General features: G+C 48.2%; 1 protein-coding gene across 6 annotated transcripts in view; it reads right to left on the bottom strand.

Annotated features, from left to right (window-relative positions):
• ARHGAP44 (Rho GTPase activating protein 44) overlaps positions 1-16,411 on the bottom strand; it is a 183,404-nt gene that overhangs the window by 19,524 nt on the left and 147,469 nt on the right. For all 6 annotated transcript variants that reach the window (XM_023244132.2, XM_023244136.2, XM_023244131.2 and 3 more), the window contains 6 exons: positions 13,638-13,749; positions 13,139-13,220; positions 10,570-10,650; positions 6,632-6,745; positions 5,956-6,047; positions 3,491-3,671 (listed from right to left, as the gene is read on the bottom strand). In XM_023244132.2, the coding sequence (XP_023099900.1) occupies positions 3,491-3,671; positions 5,956-6,047; positions 6,632-6,745; positions 10,570-10,650; positions 13,139-13,220; positions 13,638-13,749 (662 nt within the window). The remainder of the gene's footprint in view (positions 1-3,490; positions 3,672-5,955; positions 6,048-6,631; positions 6,746-10,569; positions 10,651-13,138; positions 13,221-13,637; positions 13,750-16,411) is intronic.

Genomic DNA, 16,411 nt, shown 5'->3' with positions numbered 1-16,411 from the left:
AAATCTGCCTCCAGGTCTTACTAAAGACACTCTGTTTTCTAAGTCATCCTGAATCAGAGGCATCAGGACCAAAGCCTGGAGCTGGGATGGGAGTGAACCACCTTGAATAATGTCTGGGACAAGAGAGCCATCAGCCAGAAACACACTGCTGGCACTGAAGGGGAACTCACCATTTCTTCTAAGTATTGGCCAGTTTTTTTTTTTCTTTTCTTTTTCTTTTCTTTTCTTTTCTTTCTCTCTCTTTCTTTCTTCCTTCCTTTTCTTCTTTCTTTCCTTCCTTCCTCTTTCTTTTTCTTTCTTTCTTTTTCTTTCTTTCTTTTTCTTTCTCTTTCTTTCTTTCTTTCTTTCTTTCCTTCCTTCCTTCCTTCCTTCCTTCCTTCCTTCCTTCTTCTTTCTTTCCTTCTTTCCTCTTTCTTTCCTTCCTCTTTCTTTCTTTCTTTCTTTCTTTCTTTCTTTCTTTCTTTCTTTCTTTCTTTCTTTCTTTCTTTCTTTCTTTCTTTCTTTCAGTAATGGCGTTATTGACATACAATCGGTGGTTTTGTTTTTTAACTTGACCAAAACGCTTTGACAAAATGAGCTTTAATTTATCACTGTTTCAGGGGGTAGTTTGGAGACTTTAAAATGTGTCTCATAGATTTGGGGTGCCTGGGTGGCTCAGTTGGTTAAGCGTCCGACTCTTGATTTTAGCTCAGGTCACGATCTCGCAGTTTGTGAGCTCGAGCCCCGTGTCAGGCTCTGCACTGACAGCAAAGAGCCTTCTTGGGATTCCCTCTCTTTGTCCCTCCCCTGCTCGTGTACTTTCTCTCTCAAAATAAATGGACATCAAAATAAATAAAATAAGTGTCTCATAGATTTTAGGAGCTCAGAAATGGGATGAACGTGGAGACTTCCCCTACTATTACTAAAACAACACAGGGACTCAACTGACGTAAATTCCTTTCTTCTCCCCCAGAACATTTACTCACAACCTTGGGGTTCTAGTTCTGTTAAAGCCAGTTAAGATCTGATCATCTGTAAGCCCACTGAACCTTAAAACACCTGTGCCAGTACCCCATTACCCTAAGCTGGGAAGCCCTCTGCTTAATTTAATGTTTAATACAATTTTTTAAAATATTTATTTTGAGAGAAAGAGACAGAGCACAAGCAGGGGGAGGGGCAGAGAGCGGGGGAGACACAGAATGCAAAACAGGTTCCAGGCTCTGAGCTGTCAGCACAGAGCCCAACGTGAGGCTTGAACCCACGAACTGCGAGATGGTGACCTGAGCTGAAGTCGGATGCTTAACCGACTGAGCCACCCGGGCGCCCCAATACAAATTTTACAATTCATAAATGTATCCGTTTAGGGTGCCAAGAGTAATTCGCATAGCGCATCCCCTATACCCTAAAAGTAGACGGTGCCAGTCTCTGGCTTTCAGTCAGAATTGTATGCAGAAGGGGCATTTCATTTACAAAGTTCTCGAACGCCAGAATGTCATCAGAGATGAGGCAGTGGCTTAAAATATCATCATTCGAGGGGCACCTGGGTGGCTCAGTTGGTTAAGCACCAGACTTCAGCTCAGGTCGTGATCTCACTGTTTTTGAGTTCGAGCCCCGCATCAGGCTCTGTGCTGGCAGCTCAGAGCCTGGAGCCTGCTTCAGATTCTGTGTCTCCCTCTCTCTTTGCCCCTCCCCCACTTGCACTCTGTCTCTCTCTCAAAAAAAAACAACAACATGAAAAATAAATAAATAAAATATCATTCAAGCTTCTGCAACTTCCTGTGTATTTTGGGGGCCCGGTGGACTTTGTCCCAAGATTCCATAGTGGTAACTCTCCCATGGATGGCATCTGGATTGCTTTTCATGGGTGCCTGGAACCAGACAAGGTCTGGCAGGGAGGACAGAGCTGCACAACTCTGATGGAGAAACCCTAGGACCCAAGGAGTTCTCCAGAACCCAGCCAGGTCCAGAATTCACCCTCCGGGGTATATCCCCTTGGATCAACGAACTTCACAAAGGAACAGTGGCTTCGCCTGAGATTAAAAACAAAATCTGAGGCACCTGCTAATATGCACTTGTCTGTCTCTTCTCTGTCTCTCTGACTTTCTCTTACAATGCAAAGATCAGATTCTAAGTATGCTCTCTTTTTTTTTTTTTTATAGATTTAAGGAATTTCTCCTACTCCCTGCAGCGTCTAAGAATTCCCAGTCTGTCTTTCTCCCTTCGCTGGAGAACAACCAACCACACACAGCAGGTAATCAAGACACAAGACACAATGCACAGCAAGAGTCTGGTGGGTAAGGAGGTAAGCAGGGATCCTGGCCCCTTCTGAGCATGCCTCTGTCAATCCCACGACACAGGTCTAGGTCCCCGCTCTGAAAACAAGAGGGGCGCGTGGTAAGACGCACGCACCCCTACAGTTCCTGGTTTCCAACCTTCCGTCTGCAGCCCTTCGGGCCAGATGCCTTTCAAGCAAGCGGGCCTTTCTGGCTGCCTCGTGATCTTTCGGGAAGACGGAAGTTGTGACTGCTCCGCTTCTGTCATCTGAATTTCTGACGTTCCCGTCCAACGCTTTACAGTCCCGGTCCGGCTCGAAGGAGCAGTTGCTGCCTTTGATTTCACGGCGGCAACTTTCCGTTCTTAACCGAAGTTTACTTGACTGACTCCCTGGACCAACGATGCAACCCAATCCTTCTCTGAGACATATTTTCGCGGAGGCCCCCGCTTGCGGCCGTGCGCGGTCCTCGCGGTCGTGGCTGACGCTCACCGCGAATCAGCCGTGCTTGTTAGAAAACACGTTTATGCCCCTCTTATTTGCTTTGGGGATCCTAGGAGGCAGTTGCCCGTTATGGGAACTGATTTCACAGCAGCGTGGAGGGGGTCATTCCTATGCAAGTGAAGCGGAAGGCATTGATGAGTCTCCCCCGGGGACTGCGGCACCAGGAGGTATAGGCGTCCATCATAAGAGACGGGAAAAAGTCTCAGAAACTGACAGGTGATACACAGATTGCGTCAGGTTGTAGGTTTTACTCTCGGTCTTAAAGAGACCGAGGCTGGAAACGTAAAAGCGTGCGTTCAAGGCGCTGTTCGTGCAGGAACGTTGACGGACAATGCAGGTGAGCAGAGCCATCGTCAACGAGGAACCGTTTAGGATTTGAGAACTGACGTACGCTGATAAATTTGGAGTCAAAATATAAAGCGTGTTCCCATCTTTTAATTCCCCTTGCTGGCCGACTTTTTTTCCTTCTTTTGATGATAACTAATGAGTATCGATCACAACCCTTATTTCAGAAGGTTGCACTTACCTTCGCCCCTAAAGCCAGGGAAGCGAGCCAAGGGACTCGATCTAAACAGCACGGAGGAAAACCTCAAGCAGGAGGCAACAGCTTGATTGCTACAAATCCCCTAAATTGCTGCCAGACAGGGCGCCCTGCCTGGCAATCCGGTTCTGTGTTACCTCTCGGCCCCTCCCAGCCCCAACCCCCAACGCTGAGAAAGGCACACTAAGTCATACCCATCCTTTTTGTAAAACTCCAGCATCATATTATCCGTGGCGACGCTGAGGGGCCGGCGGATCTGCTCGGGCTGGCGACGGTCAGTGGGGTCCATGTCTGGGGAGGGCATTGAGCTATAGTTGGCGTTGTGGTTCACGTGTACCGGACTCCCATAATTCCCTGTGATGTTGAACTCTATCTCTGTGGGGAAGAAAGAAATAGGTGTACGTGACCTATGGGTCCGTCACACCCTTCCTGGGCAGGAGAGATATGAGCAGAGATGGGCTCTCATTTACCCTTCGCCCCTAGAAAACTCTGTCCCGCGGTTCAATGTTAGGTCACCTGTTGATATGAATTCATCTTAACATAACTCATCACATCAGCAGGTGCACACAACTGCTCACCTCTCACATTAATATGATGGGCACTTAATAAAGCAATTTCTATTTGTGATTTATTCTTTTTTTTTTATAATTTTTTTTTTCAACGTTTATTTATTTTTGGGACAGAGAGAGACAGAGCATGAACGGGCGAGGGGCAGAGAGAGAGGGAGACACAGAAACGGAAACAGGCTCCAGGCTCTGAGCCATCAGCCCAGAGCCCGACGCGGGGCTCGAACTCACGGACCGCGAGATCGTGACCTGGCTGAAGTCGGACGCTTAACCGACTGTGCCACCCAGGCACCCCTCTATTTGTGATTTAAAAAACAACATGGGGCGCCTGGGTAGCTCGGTCAGTTAAGCATCTGACGTCGGCTCAGGTCATGATCTCACGGTTCATGAGTTCAAGCCCCGCCTCGGGCTCTGTGCTGACGGCTCAGAGCCTGGAGCCTGCTTCGGATTCTGTGTCTTATTCTCACTCTGCCCCTCCCTTGTTTGTGTTCTCTCTGTCTCTCAAAAATACATAAGTGTAAAAAAAGATTAAAAAAAAAAAACCCAAACTTAAACAAGGAACAGTTGGGGTACTTTCTGAAAAAGACAAAATCATCCATTTCAAACCTCATGGTTAAAAGTGAAACACCAGAGCAGTCTTAATTAAATCAGGAAAAAGGACAATGCCTACAATCACCACTGTTACTTAACGCTGTTGGAGAAGCTGGCCAATGGAATAAGTCAAGAAAATGAAATAAGAGGAAAGATCATTATTTTTAGTGATGATGATGTCTTTCTGGAAAACCAAAGAGAAAAAATCAGAAAGGACTGGAAGCAGAGATTTCACTAAGGTCACTAAGGTGGTATTGGGGATCAAGTGACATCAGAAATATCCCAAACTTCCCTCGCCATTTCCTATCTGCAACAGAAATGAATCCACTCATCCACAAACTTACAGCGTTATGCCTTAGACTCCTATTCCCTTCTTTCTTTATGCCGATTTCCCACCCTCACTCAACTTGATGTCATTGACAGAACTCTTAGGACATTAGCAGTTAAGAACCTTCATGGTCAAAACACACAAAACCAAGTCAAAACCATCAAACTTCTTCGATGTTGATCATCTGAGTGATTACTGCTGATGGACAGAGCACAGAATTATTAACATTCTATCCTCACAGGAGGTAAACAGTTTACTGTAGCATAGCCAAAGCACATCCTTAATGTTTACTAAACACAAGGTACAGTGCTCTTTTTTTTCTTTTGAAAACAAACAAATTAGTACAGCAACTGCCCTCTCCCAAAAGCTGTCACCTTCAGAGTTATCCCCTTCTGCTATGCTGCTTTTTGAACGTTTCTGAAGCATCATCTGAGCGAGCCACCTTTACAGCCTAATTTTGAACCGGATCCAAAAAAGAACCTGATTGCCTTTGGGCCTCACCTTTACATTTTGAGGGCAACTCAAAGGACACACAAAAGGAGTAACAAAAAGATGGCACCCAGGGGATCGCCGAGCCCTGGATAAAAATTCATGCGCATCTCAGATCTATGCGGCATCTATGAAAGCAGGCGATCTCGCTTTCCTTTCTGCTCCAGCATTTCATAATTCACAGATGTGAAGACACCACGGTGTGGATGTGAGACCAGTAAAATCCACAGACACGGTTGGTGCAGGCAATGGACAGCAATTGTCACTCAGCCAAGGATTAGACAGTAAGACACTGACGTGACTGTCCACACCCTACCTGAGTGTGTGTGTGTGTGTGTGTGTGTGTGTGTGTGTGTGTATGTGTGCGCGCGTTTGTGTAGGAGGATTAATAACAAACACTTTTGGTTTCAAAAGTTTCGAGGGGCGCCTAGGTGGCTCAGTCGGTTGAGCGTCTGACTTTTGCTTTTGGCTCAGGTTGTGACCTCACGGTTGGTGAGTCTGAGGCCCACGTCGGGCTCTGTGCTGGTGGTGTGGAGCCTGCTTGGGATTCCGTGTCTCTCTCCACCCCCTCCCCTGCTCACTATCTCTCTCACAAAATAATGAAAACAAACTTAAGAATAAAGTCTCGCACCCACAGTAACACTCTGGCTCTTCCCCACCCCCACACCTCGATGCCGCCACATACCTCCAGGAAAGAACCAGTCTGCATGCTGGATGATGGGTTCGACAATCCCCACAATCTGCAGCGAAACCGTGGTCATCATCTCCGTGATGTTCCTGCCAGCGCAGAGCAGAGGGGGGCAGGGCTGGGTCACCGGCGGGGGTGGGGAGGCACGTCTGGCCCCACGGCCCAGGGCCGGAAGCCTGCAGACCTAGGTCTAAGGGTAGGCTTTCTCTTTGCGAGGGCACTTGACCTTTCTGAGCCTCTCCTTCCCTTCCTCAGAACGGGGTAACCACAAAAGGCCTCCTTACAGGACACACGTCAATGGATAATATACATAAAACTGTCTGCTTTCCAACTCTGTTCTCTCTTATGAGACGGCCCTCTATCCCCCAGGTCCAGATGCTGGGGATGTGCGCTCTTCAGAGGGAGTCAGGAAGGCCTGGAACAGCTTGCCTGGCCTGGTGCGGACTCAGATGAACTCAGAGAAGACCCTCACCGCAGACCCGTAGCTCTGAGACCATCATGGAGAAGGAGCTACAGAATTCTGGGTCTCCTCCTGAGTCTGAAACCTGAGCAGGCCAAGAGAGAAATAGAACTTGGCAGATAAATGAGGCCGATGCTATGCTGGGGGCCCCGGTCGTGCCCTCTGCCACCCGCCCCATACCTTACCCATTCGCGTGTTCTGCCCTATACTCACCCTTCTGCTTGTGGCCACAGCAAGTTGGGGCCTAACACAATTGCCATGTTGCTGGGAGTCATCTTGTTCACATCTTGATATTCTGATAGCTTGGATAAAAATTTGATCAAGTATCTGAAAGGGAGTCACAAGGGCCAGGTTGAACCAGGGCTCAGCCCCAGCTGTGTTCCCCCAGCACAGGGCAGACACTTCTCTCCCCCACAGCCCATCTTACCGACAGCCAGACTCATACACCCCGCCTTATAATGAAGACACATCACGGAAGAGGACACGAGAATACTTTACAGACAGACAGACTCCTATACTAGGACGCGGCTACCTGTCAACATCTACATCACCTAACCCTGGCCAGAGAAATTCCCCATCTTTCCTTTTGACTCCGTTATCTAGTGACCTAAAGTCCCTCTTGTTCTTCAAACCTCAGTCGCCTGCCACCTTCCCCGTGTGCAGAGGTGAGAAGCAAAGTGTCCAGGTGTCACTGGCAGGGACCTCCACATGCTAGGGGTGGGATGAACCTCAGGGGGGCTTTCAGAGCTAATGGAAAAAGAAATTAAACATAGGGGCGCCTGGGTGGCTCAGCCGGTTGAACGTCCGACTTCGGCTCAGGTCACGATCTCACGGTTCGTGGGTTCGAGCCCTGCCTCAGGCTCTGTGCTGATGGCTCAGAGCCCGGAGCCTGCTTCGGATTCTGTGTCTCCCTCTCTCTGCCCCTCCCCTGCTCATGCTCTGTCTCAAAATAAATAAAAAACATTAAAAAAAATTTAAAAAAAAAGAAATTAAACACAGAGCTAGCACACGAGCCAGGCACTCACTCCTAGAGATGTACCCAAGAGAAATACACCCACACATATGCATTTGTGCACAGGTGTGCACAGTATTAAGTCAGCTAAGAAGTGGAGACCACCCAAATGTCCAGCAAGGGAGGACCGGATGAATGAAACGTGGTCTGTCCGTACAACGGAATACTATTCACCCACAAAAAGGAACAGAATACTGACACATGCTACCACGTGGATGAACCTTGAGGACACGATGCTACGTGAAAAAAGCCAGACACGAAAGACCTCATGTTGTGCATGTTGCGTAAGCCCACCTAGAGGAAGTTTCCAGAGAGGTACCTCCGCAGAGACAGAGAAGGCAGATTAGCGTTTGCCGGGGGCTGGGTTGGGGGGAGATGGGGAGTGGCTGCTAACGGGAACAGCGGCTGCTAATGGCGGCGATTGAGATGGTCTAAAAACTAGGGGTGATAGCTGTGGGACTCTACAACCACACCAACAACCACGACACTGCACCCACCAAGAGGACACAACGGTATAGGACTTCTATCTCAAGGAACTATTGAAGGAGCCATACGTTAGATCACTCTTGGGATTTTTTTGTTAATGTTTACTTATTTTGAGAGAGAGAGAGAGAGAGAGAGAGAGAGAGAGAGAGAGAGAGAGAGAGAGAGAGAGAGAGAGAGAGAGAGAGAGAGAGAAAGAGAGAGAGAGAGAGAAAGAGAGAGAGAGAGAAAGGGAGAGAGAAAGAGAGGGAGGGAGAGAGGGAGGGAGGGAGGGAGAGAGGCAGGGAGGGAGGGAGGGAGGGAGGGCAGGCACATGTGAGCAGGGGAGGGGTAGAGAGAGACAGGGAGAGAGAGAATCCTGAGCAGGCTCCGTGCTGTCAGTGTTGAGCCCAACATGGGGCTCAATCCCACGAACCGTGAGATCATGAGCTGAGCCAAAATCAAGAGTCGGACGCTCAACCGAGCCACCCAGGCGCCCGTGCTTGTTGTAAAATATACATAAAAAATTACCACCTTGATCATTTTCAAGTGTGAAGTACTTTTGCACTGGGAAGCAACCATCACCACCATCCTCCAGACCTTTTGTGGCTTCCAGAATAGAAACTCTGTCCCCATTGAACACTAACGTCCCGGCTCCTGTCCCCCTCCCCCAGGCCCTGGCAAACACCCCTTTGCTTTCTGTCCCCGTGAACGTGATGGCTCCAGGTACCACATACATGTGGAATCACACAGTATTGGTCCTTTTGCGTCTGCCTTCTTTCATTTAGCACGAGGTCCTCAAGGTTTATCCATGTAGTAGCACGTGTCAGAATCCCCTTCCTAAAAAGGCTGAATATTGCATTACATGTATATTCTGTTTCTGTTATCCATCGATGGACATTCGGGCTGATTTCACCTCTTGGCTATTACGGATAACGCTGTCATGAACATTAGCGTGCGAGCAACGAGTCCCTGCTTTCGAATAATCCATCGGGCACATACAGATATACCCAGACGTGGAGCTGTTGGATCGTATGGTAACTCTATGTTTAATTTTTTTAAGGGTCCGCCACACCGTCGGCTCTTGGGATTTTTTAACAGGAAGGCGGAAATACTCAGGCAGATGGAGACAGGCACTGATGCTGAAAATCTGCATCTGGGGAAGCACTGAGGAGAGGTGACAGGGCCAGGAGAAGTTGCTGGCAAGCCAAAGGGATAAGGAAGCAGAGAGTGTGAAGGTGCAGGAAAGATCCGCAGAGCGGCGGGAAGTGAAATCGAGGCGTAGCAACAGCGAGAGACGTGTGGAAAATAGCTAAGTGCCAGATCACCAGAGGACGTTCTCCGGTCTCCATCTCCGTGCAGACCAGCTCAAGGACACGTCTGCCAACCAGCTCCACGTTTGGTCAGCTTCCCTCAGGTGCACCTGAACACCTACCTTTGCGACAAAGCCACAAGATCGTTTTTTTTAATTAAAAAAATTATTTTTAATATAATTTATTGTCAAATTGGCTAACATACAGTGTATAAAGTGTGCTCTTGGCTTTTTTTTTTTTAATGTTTATTTATTTTTGAGAGAGAGAGAGAGAGCAAGCAGGAGGGGCAGAGAGAGAGGGAGACACAGAATCTGAAGCAGGCTCCAGGCTCTGAGCTGTCAGCACAGAGCCTGATGGGGGGCTCGAACCCACAAACTGTGAGATCACAACCTGAGCCGAAGTTGGACGCTCAACTGAGCCACCCAGGCGCCCCTTTTTAAATTTTTTAAAGTGTTTATTTTTAATTTACACCAAAGTTAGTTAGCCTATAGTGCAATAATGATTTCAGGAGTAGAATCCAATGATTCATCCCCTACATATCACACGCAGTGCTCATCACAAGTGCCCTCCTTTTTTTTTTTTTTTTTTTTAATTTTTTTTTTTCAACGTTTATTTTATTTTTGGGACAGAGAGAGACAGAGCATGAACGGGGGAGGGGCAGAAAGAGAGGGAGACACAGAACCGGAAACAGGCTCCAGGCTCTGAGCCATCAGCCCAGAGCCTGACGCGGGGCTCGAACTCATGGACCGCGAGATCGTGACCTGGCTGAAGTCGGACGCTTAACCGACTGTGCCACCCAGGCGCCCCTCCGAGTGCCCTCCTTAATGCCCCTCCCCCGCTTAGCCCATCCCCCCACCCAATGCCCCACCAGCAACCCTCAGTTTGTTCTCCATATTTAAGAGTCTCTTATGATTTGTCCCCTTCCCTGTTTTTTATATTATTTTTGCTCCCCTTCCCTTATGTTCATCTGTTTTGTGTCTTAAATTCCACATATGAGTGAAGCCCTATGATGTTTCTCTTTCTCTGACTGGCTAATCTCGCTTAGCATAATACCCTCTAGTTCCCTCCACGTTGTTGCAACCACAAGATCTTAAAATAGGTTCCGTTAAGCTTTGCTTCTTGCAAATCAAAGAACTGAACTGCCTGAGCCAACGGCCGCCAAAGTCATAGAGTGCCCTTCATTCTGCGTCTTCATTTGCAAAATGGCAGGGTTGTTTGAGGGTGGAAAGAGAGCCTGTGCGTTAACCGTGCCTGGCACCCCATACAAGGCTGTGCATGCTAGTTACCAGGACCATTAGCCGGGAAGCCAAGTGTCTGTGGCCTCAATAACTCCGATCCCGCGTCTCCAGGATCCATCCACTTACCGGATGTTGTTGTGATTGGCCTTGGGCAATTTTTCACAAGCATTCCACAGCGCCTGAAGCCTCTTGTCTTGCTCCTGAATACTGGGAAATAAATAGGAAAGCCACTGGTTGAGCTTGAAGCAATGAAATCTCACTGGCAATCGTATTAACCAGTCATCGTACTATGTGGGTATAAGAAACCAACTATCGGGGCGCCTGGGTGGCTCAGTCGGTGAAGCGTCCAACTTTGTCTCAGGACGTGATCTCGCGGTTCGTGAGTCCGAGCTCCGTGTCGGGCTCTGTGCTCACAGTGTGGAGCCTGCTTGAGATTCCCTCTCTCTCCCTTGATAGATAGGTATTCTTACCGTATTTTATTTTACTTTATCCTATTTTAGTTTATATTTTATTTTATTTTATTTGTAAGCCCTCTGAGAATTAAAAGAAATTGCTTCTAGGACTACAGTTTGTATATGCTTCTCCTGAAAATCGACATCAAGGCTTACATGGTGAGGAAGGCCTTTCTGCTCAAAGAATCTTTTCTCCAAAAAAATTAAACGGGAAAATGTCAGCAGGGTGAGGGCCCAGCTTTGACCCCTTGGCCTGGGGCCCAAGGCAGGGAGGTCCTCCCACAGATCGTGACCAAGGCAAGAAACATGGTTTTCCCTCATTTCAGGCTGAGGAAGAGGTAAGCATTCTCCAAAACACACTTCTACTAGGAAACTGAAGACCAAATGTCCCATTTAGAAATGGAAAGGTTAACAGATCATATTTGGTCGCAAGCTGACCAAAGGCTGGACGAAGAGGGTCGTGTGCAGGGAGGCCGTTAAAGACCCAGCTCCACCCTGCCCGCAATCTGGTGCCCATTACTGAATCTCCATGCGGCCTCACTTTTCCTAATCTGTAAAATGGGCTCATGGGAGTACTTTCTGCCCGGAGTTGGCATGAGTGGTTTAAAGGAGCATCTCAGTTCAGCGTCTGAGGGGAGAGGGCAGACGATGCCAAGGCCTGGCTAGAACCTGAAGGCCTGGCTGCCTCCCTTCTCTAGCTCATATGTCATCAAGATCACATGTACAGTCAGGAAACAGAAGGGCCAGTTTCCATCGAAGGATACGGTCTCGCTTATCTTCATCCCTAAGACCACGGGGTGGCCCCAGAGAGGCGGCCAAGTACCGGAGATGAGCGCTTGGGTTCCTGAACCGGATCCCATTCCGCCATTTATTAGATGCCAGGGAACCTGCCCTCATACGTCATACACCTGTTCTTCTCCTCGACTTCCTCCTCCATCAGCTGGGGAAAACAGCACAACCCACTTTCGAAGGGTTGCTGTGACAAATGAGTTAAAAGCGTATCGTGAGCTTATAACAGCAGCGAGCCCCTCGTAAACACGGGACAGAGATATGGCTCGTGATTAATACTGTCACGGAACTCACGCCCACTCTCCACGGCGAGATGTTTACACATGCCAGATACTCAGGCTTTTCTGATACACAGTCTCTACTCCACCTTGAAAAAAAAACAAAAAACAAACAAAAACCAAAACCATGGCGCTCTGAAACTTGATTGGAGCCAGCCTTCTAGAACACCACACAGATGAGCCTGGCTTCACCTCTCGGCCAGTGGGTTTTTTTTTCAGGGCCCAAGGAAGCATAAACATACTCCAGTGATCCTTCCGACAGGCTAAGCTGGCTGTGCTTTGAGACTAAACCCACAACTAGAGAGTTCTAGAAATCATGTCCCTTCTCAAGCACCCAGCAGAGACCAGCCCACTGACCAGAGATCATGTTTTTATATTAGCATTTTTTTTTTAAAGTTTATTTGTTTATTATTGGGGGTGGGACAGAGTGAGAGAAGGAGAGAGAATCCCAAGCAGGCTCTGTGCTGTCAGGGTGGAGCCCCATGTGGGGCTCAATCCCACAAACTGTGAGATCATGACCTGAGCCCGAATCAAGAGTTGGACGCTGAATCAACTGATCCTCTGAGGCACCCGTATATTAGCTATTAATGAGCTGTTATTAATATAGATGTAACGATTATAAGAGTCAAGGCTCTGTGACCACTCCTTTGTACTCTTCTCTCCAGAAGGAAGCACTACAATCCAGAACCTTCTATGCATTTACACTTACATGGAGCACTCCTAAAACTGTACTGCTTTGAGTATGTTGTGCTTTTTTTCCTTTTTAAAACAACAGAACATCATACGTGTCCTCGTTAACTTGTTTTATTTCACTGAAGGGTATGTCTTCCTATCTTTTCATGCTAGCAGTAGCTCGAACAGAGTTTTTAAGCACTGCGGAGTATGTTAACAGGGCAGATACACCACAATTTATTTGGCCATGCCCCACATTCCCCACCAATGAGGCTTTACTAACTTCTAGGCTTTCATTATCCCAAATAACACTGTCGTTGGCACCCTTGTTCATGCCTCTTTGGGCACATATTTGAGCATCTCTCCACAATATATACCAAGAAGTGGAGTCGTAAGATCACAGGCTAATAAGCTTTCGTAAGGCATACATAGGCTTTCATAATTTCAGCAGATACTTAAATCAACTCCAACCAACAGCACACTCCAAAAATGTGGCGTACTCACTTGGAAGCCTGAATCCACTCGTCATAGAGTTCAAAGGTCATAAGAGGTTCTGGCAACTCTCGGAGGTAAGATTTCAAAGCTCCTGGACACAAAGACAACATCGGCTAGGAGCCACTTGCCATTGGCACAGACAAGTTCTACCAGCCAGCATCACCCATGTGGGTTACATGTGGGGATGGGTTCCCTGACCCTCATGTGGTTTCCCACGCGCACGGATCGGAGGCTCCGGCATGGTGGTGGGACCTGGGCTTCCAATCACGCTCGCTTCCCCCTTTTATTTCCCACCAACACCTTGTCTTCTCTTGGCACGTTGGGGAGAACTTTCTTCAAGGGGCCCGAGCAACCAGGCTTAAAACCGAGCCCCGAGAGGACACATTGGAAGCACGTTGGGAGCCACTGGTTCAAGTGTCATGTGACCACATGCCCTCCATGCTGACCCCTTCCCCGTGAGCCTCTACAGCCCAAGGGAGCACCTTGCTACGGGGAGGTGGGCGCCCACCTGCAATTGCATGGGGGTCTGCTGAGTACTCCTGCACATCGACCACACAGCAGTCCAAGGCGGCTTTTAGCTTCTTCAACTTGGAGGCAGACGGCGCCACCCGGAAGAGTCCCTGCCGACAGCACGGAGGGTCAGTGCACAGCGCCCTAACTCAAGGGAAGGGCACAAGAGCAAGGCGAACAAACAGGAAGTCTCCCCACTCCCTTCCTCCAAAATCTCCTTGCTGCCTTCTTCCCATCACCATTTTCCAATATGGCGGCTGCCTGCTCTCTGCATGTCTGCTCCTCCTTTAGACGTAAGGAACTCTGGAGCAGGAACTGAACCTCACCCACTGTTGTGTCCCCAGTGCCTAGGATGGGGTGACCCATCATTCTGGTTCGGTAAGTATTTGTCAAGTTAATGAACCCTGGGCACTCCCCAACTTCTCGTTCTTTTGTATTTAGGATATATTTTGGAGAAGGGATACGTGATCAGACGTGGAGGGCTAGGAAGCTCAACACAAAAAGGTCTATGGAGTGAGTGAGAGAGAGTGTGTGTGTGTGTGTGTGAGTGTGTGTGTGTGTGTATTGGGAGACACAGGGCTCTACTTGAGAGACAAAGTCTATGTCCTCAGGGGACGGGCAAACTAGGGATGGTCTGTGAGGGGGCAATGCCTCCTTTGGTCCTCCTGGGTTTCATTCTCCAAGTTCTGAATCACTGTCCTGTCTTCCAAGTGAACCCTTGTGCTCTGTTCAAAAGTGAGCCCTGAAGAGAAAGAGAAGAAGACGGGTGTGCGGAGGGGCGATTACAGGTCAGAGTTAGAAGCGAACCCCCAAGTCACGCGTGGGATGAAAAGTTTGGCTTCAGCTTCTCGGCTCCTTACATTCTGTGATGCCACCTCCAGGGGTGAGAAACGGGCTGGCAGAATCGGCCTTTCAACCTTTCATGGCCATGGTTCAGATCTCCAAGTTTTCTTCGGAAGAAAACGTTCCTGGTCTGAAATACTGAGTTTCTGGCCTGCTGAGATCGCTAACTCCCTTCTAAGTAGATGTCCGAAGCTCTCTGGCATGTATGCAAGGACTCCATACACGTTTGGACTGGTGCATCAATAAGGCTGCTGTGACCAAGAGCAAGCTACAGCATGTGTTAAAGAAATGGGTTGGATCGTCATAAAACCATGCCCCTACTGTGGAGGAAAACCAATAGCATTTGGTGATGGACAACATCAAAGAGAAGGGAGTAGGGTCGTCAAATAGATTTTTTAAAACCTATAGATTTTTTATTTGGTTCCTTAAAAAAATTTTTTCTTAATGTTTATTTTTGAGAGAAAGAGAGAGAGCATGAGTGGGGGAGGGGCAGAGAGAGAAGGAGACACAGAATCGGAAGCAGGCTCCAGGCTCTGAGCTGTCAGCACAGAGCCCGATGCGGGGCTTGAACTCATGGACCGTGAGATCATGACCTGAGCCGAAGTCGGCTGCTTAACCGACTGAGCCACCCAGGCGCCCCTTAATGTTTATTTTTGAGAGAGAGAGAGCATGAGTGGGGGAGGGGCAGAGAGAGAGGGAGACACAGAATCGGAAACAGGCTCCAGGCTCTGAGCCATCAGCCCAGAGCCCGATGTGGGACTCGAACCCACAGACCGCAAGATCATGACCTGAGTCGAAGTCGGACGCTTAACGGACCGAGCCACCCAGGCGCCCCGAGCCTCTTTTCTTTTAAAGAGTGAGTGGTGGCCATTTATATCACAACAAATAATGTTTTTGTAGTTCCATAATACATTTTATGTTAAGTCCTGTGTTTTTCTTGATCTCTTGTGTGGGTGTTTTTGAAAATCTGTGTCTATCATTGAATCTTCTTGGCATCTGGAGTGTGTTTTGATAATTTGGAAATGTTATACTTCAAGATACGAACAAATTATTTTTACGTTCTGCACATGATATTTTTAAGTTACGGGTTATACAGAATTATTACACATTCCCCATCTTTTAGAGAAACGTCCTGAAATATTACAGATGAAATCACAGAACGGTTTGGGATTGGCTTCAAATTATCCAAGGCAGGCGTTGGGGGCCAGGATCGGAGGGAGAGACAAAACGGGACCGTCCATAAGCTGGGTGATGAGGCTCGTTACCTTGCCTTTACGTGTTTCAGGTTTTCCATAATTCCAAGAAGTGATGGGGAGGAAAACAATACAACAACAACCCAGTTTACCTTCCACCGTGAAGCCATGGCTCAGGGACCATACAGACCCCTTCATCTGGTAACCGATAACAGACGTGGAAACGGCCAGCACTTAAAACGTGGTTCGTCTGGAATGGCCGGCGTGCGAACATGCCTGGCACAGAAGAGGGGGCCAACGCGCATCTGAGCATTCACTGGCTTCCTTGTCTTGTGCAGCCCTCAGTTTGCCGCACGGGACCCCGTGCTCGCTTACAGACTTACAACTGTTCCGAATTAATCAGGTTTTGAACCAGTAAGTTTGAAAGCCACCACGTCCCCTTTTATACTCTGCTCGGAGATAAATGCCTGGCACGCCCTGAATATCGACTGGCTGGTCAGATCAAAGGAAGATGTTGTTGAGACTTCAAAATAAGCCTACAGAAGAAACCAAACGTGAGGGCTGCCTCCCAGGAAATGGTTTACGCAGCAATAGAACGACAGTCGCCGCTTTCCCATAGACGTCTTCACATGTGGCTCTTAAGAAGTGCTTCCTAACGTCTCAATCAATCATGTTTTCAGACTCTCTATGAGAGAGTTGTGATCAAAAAGGCTAAAAGGTCTATTTTTGAAATGGG

The sequence above is a fragment of the Felis catus genome, chromosome E1 (assembly GCF_018350175.1).
Source record: "Felis catus isolate Fca126 chromosome E1, F.catus_Fca126_mat1.0, whole genome shotgun sequence".
In the NCBI taxonomy this organism is placed as follows: Eukaryota; Metazoa; Chordata; class Mammalia; order Carnivora; family Felidae; genus Felis; species Felis catus.
The sequence above is the reverse complement of the archived record's forward strand: the minus strand, read 5'-3'. Positions and strand labels throughout refer to the sequence as shown.